We start from the raw sequence: 3,210 nt of genomic DNA, 5'->3' as shown, positions 1-3,210 counted from the left end.
CCCCCCCCCCCCCCACCTGGCAGTTTTCTGATGGTTATTGCCGAAGGGCATCTTGCAGTCTTAAGAACCACAAGGGCTGGCTCAGCCACAACACTGGTTATTGACAGACTGAGACCGGCACACAACATGGACAACCTTAAGTTGACAGATGTAGGTCCCTGAGAAATTAGGTAGGGATTTGACCTAGAGCACCCAGAGGACTGGTCCTAGACAAGTGAAGGACTACCACTTCCCCAGAGGTGTGAACAGAGTACAAGATTGAGAGTGGAAGGTAAGGAGGAGACCAAGAAGCTTTAAACAGTTCTTACCTAATAGCCTGTTTTTTCTCTGAAATAAAAGGATACTTATTGATCACAAAAGGGGAGGTGACAGGTGGGAAGATGGAAGGGTTGAAAAGGCTGGTGTTCAAGATAGGAGAGGAAGCTGACAGGAGAAAGCTGCTACAGGCACATAAAATCTTGATCAGCTCTGTAAAACCCCCTTTATTCTAAGTCTCAATTCCAGAGTTATTCTGATGGGAATGGAAAAAGGAACATGACCTACAAAGGACTATTTAGCAATATTTATCAAAATGCAAGTCCATTTGCCCTTTGGTTCAGTAGCAACCCTACTTCTAGGAAGGTATGTAACACATACATTTATGTAAGTGTAAATACTTCTGGCAGATATTTAGAATATACAAAGTTATGCACTGGAGCACTATTTGTTACAGCAAGTGAGTGGAAACAATTCAAGTGCCCACCATAAAAGACTGGTAAAATAAACTACAGTTTACTAAGCATCTACAGAAAAGAATGAGGAGCTCTCTCTTGGGAAGTGAAAAGAGCTTCAGAATATATTAAGCGAACAAAGCAAAGTACAGAACAGCATTTATAGTATTCTACTGTTTGTGATTATAGAAGTGAAAATAAAATTCTGTATTCATACGTGCTTGCTTCTATTTGCACAAGGAAACCTAGAAAGTGACCCAAAAAACTATTAAAAATAGTATCCATAGGAGACTAGGGGGGATTAACACCTCTCAATGCATATGCCCTGTTATACTGTTCTAATTTTGAGCCATATGTATTATCTATTCAAAACAAAAAGCTTAAAATTTAAAAAAGGATCTCTTTTCTAAGATACGGATCCTCTCTTCAGAGCAACGTAACCATGGAAGCTCCATCCCTGGTCCTTAGATCAAGAACGTCATGATCTACTTACTATATACGGGTTAAATGTTGTGACGCCTGTAACTTACTATTTTAAAATTTCGGCAAAAAACGAACCGTGTCATAACGTTAAAAACTATTACATCTAGATGGCGGGCTCATCGACGTTTATCTTATTACTTGACTTTTCTGTTAGAAATCTTGAAAGATAAAAAGCAAAAAATACAAAAACAACGTTCTAAGTTCTAAGCCCCAGTATCCTCCACTTCTCATCACAGCAGATCCTAACTGCCAACAGTCTTACCGGATCTGCTCCATGGCTTCCCACGTCAGGGTCCTGGGCGGGGAACCTGGCGCCTCCATTTGCTTCCGAATTTTCTGGAACCGGATAGCTTTTCTCTGTCGTTTCAGGGCGCTGGGAGAGAGAACCAATGGCAGAAGCCATGCGTGGATGCCAGATGGGTGGTTTGAGAGCCCTGGGCTAAGTCAGAGTGCCCAGCCCGCTTCTCTTTGCAAGGACAACCTGGCCATGTCTGTCAGCCTAGACCTGCTCTGAACACCGCCCCAGAAATCTAACACCAAGAACAATAACAGCCCATAAGCTGTTGCCGAATTCTTTAAACGGGTGATGAAATACGTCCTTGGTGAAGGGACTCGTGGTCCCAAAGGAGCTAACAGCTGCCCCTGTGCCCCTGACAACTGGTGAGAAATAAGGGCCGCCGCAGGGCGCCCGGCGCCAAGGGGGCGCGGCCTGGGGCGCCCAGGCCCGAGGCCCTGCTTCAGGCTGAGGGCCCGAGAAGGAGCCGGTACCTCTCCACCTCCTGCAGCTCCCGCTCCTCCGGCTCCCAGTCGGAATCGGGGTCCGGCTCACGGCCGACAGATCCCGGGATCACCACGCCCCGGGTAGCAAACCCACAGCGAGCGACCGCGGCACGGACACCCCCGCCCAGCAAGCAGTTCAAAGCAACCGCCATGTCGACGAGGAAAAGCCCTGCCCGACCCCCGCCACAGGGTAGCGCCTGAAGCCGGGGGGCGGGACCGGAATTGGGCGGGAAGCTGAGGGGGCTGGCGCGTCTTTTCCGCTTCCGTCTGAGGGCGTGACTTCTGGGCTTGAACTGCTTTGCCACACGCCCTCACCCGTTGTAGTTAGGGAGCAGGCTTCTGGTTTTCATCTTAAGTGCAATGGTGTCCACTTGTAAACTAGCACTCCAAGTTATCATAGTCTTTTAGGTTTCTGATTATAGAGTAGTATCTGTTAATTACAGAAAATTTAGAAGAGCAAAAGGAAGATAAAAACCTCTAATCTTACTGTGAAATAAGCATATTGGCTATGCATGGACTCTAGGGCAGGACTGAGTTTGAACCCTGGCTTTGCCACTCATTACCTTGTTCTTTCTTTATTCCTTCCTTTCCTTCCTTCTTTGTTTTAGATGTTAATGGGATCATATAACATTTTTAAATGGCTGCCTAGTATTCTGATTCTATGATTGTAGTTGTTTTTTAAGTCCAGTAGTTTTCAACATTTTTTCCTCATTGAAAGACATGTGCACAGTCCAGTCTCGTGGGAATACCTAGGGTATTTACAGTTATACTTCACCTTCATTCACACAGACATTTGAGTGCCTACTGTGTGCCAGGTCCTCAGGATATCATGGCAAATCATATACACACTGGCCTGCATATTGCATTGCAAGTGGTGAAGAGTGATACTATTACAGGAATAATCCTCACTCTACTCAAGTTCATTTTTATTATTAACAAATTATAATTGAGTATCAGCAACACATTACCATGTTTGTAACCCATCTTACAATTAAAACAACAGTGGGTAAACAATACTGATTTAAACAATAACCTATTATTGAATGACTAAACTGTTTTCTCTGTTTCATAATTATAAACCTTCTTAGGTAATGGTTTCTAGAGGAGCTTTGTTGAAAATTAAAAAAAAAAAAGAACAAACCCCATAAAGTTCCTTACATGCTAATAGGAAATAGCTATAAAATGCATAAATAGCTGTAAAATGCATTGGTAAGTAGGATACAGACAGTGTGAAAGT

At 44.1% G+C, this 3,210-nt stretch overlaps 1 protein-coding gene across 1 annotated transcript in view; it reads right to left on the bottom strand.

Moving 5' to 3' along the window:
- The window catches only part of NGRN (neugrin, neurite outgrowth associated), a 6,112-nt gene extending 3,987 nt beyond the window's left edge, over positions 1-2,125 (bottom strand). The window contains exons 1-2 of the mRNA XM_007470535.1: positions 1,962-2,125; positions 1,456-1,566 (exon numbers count right to left, since the gene is read on the bottom strand). Of these exons, the coding sequence (XP_007470597.1) occupies positions 1,456-1,566; positions 1,962-2,125 (275 nt within the window). The remainder of the gene's footprint in view (positions 1-1,455; positions 1,567-1,961) is intronic.
- Positions 2,126-3,210: the final 1,085 nt, after the last annotated feature.

This window comes from Lipotes vexillifer, unplaced genomic scaffold (assembly GCF_000442215.2).
Source record: "Lipotes vexillifer unplaced genomic scaffold, Lipotes_vexillifer_v1.1 scaffold412, whole genome shotgun sequence".
Classification (NCBI taxonomy): Eukaryota; Metazoa; Chordata; class Mammalia; order Artiodactyla; family Lipotidae; genus Lipotes; species Lipotes vexillifer.
The sequence above is the reverse complement of the archived record's forward strand: the minus strand, read 5'-3'. Positions and strand labels throughout refer to the sequence as shown.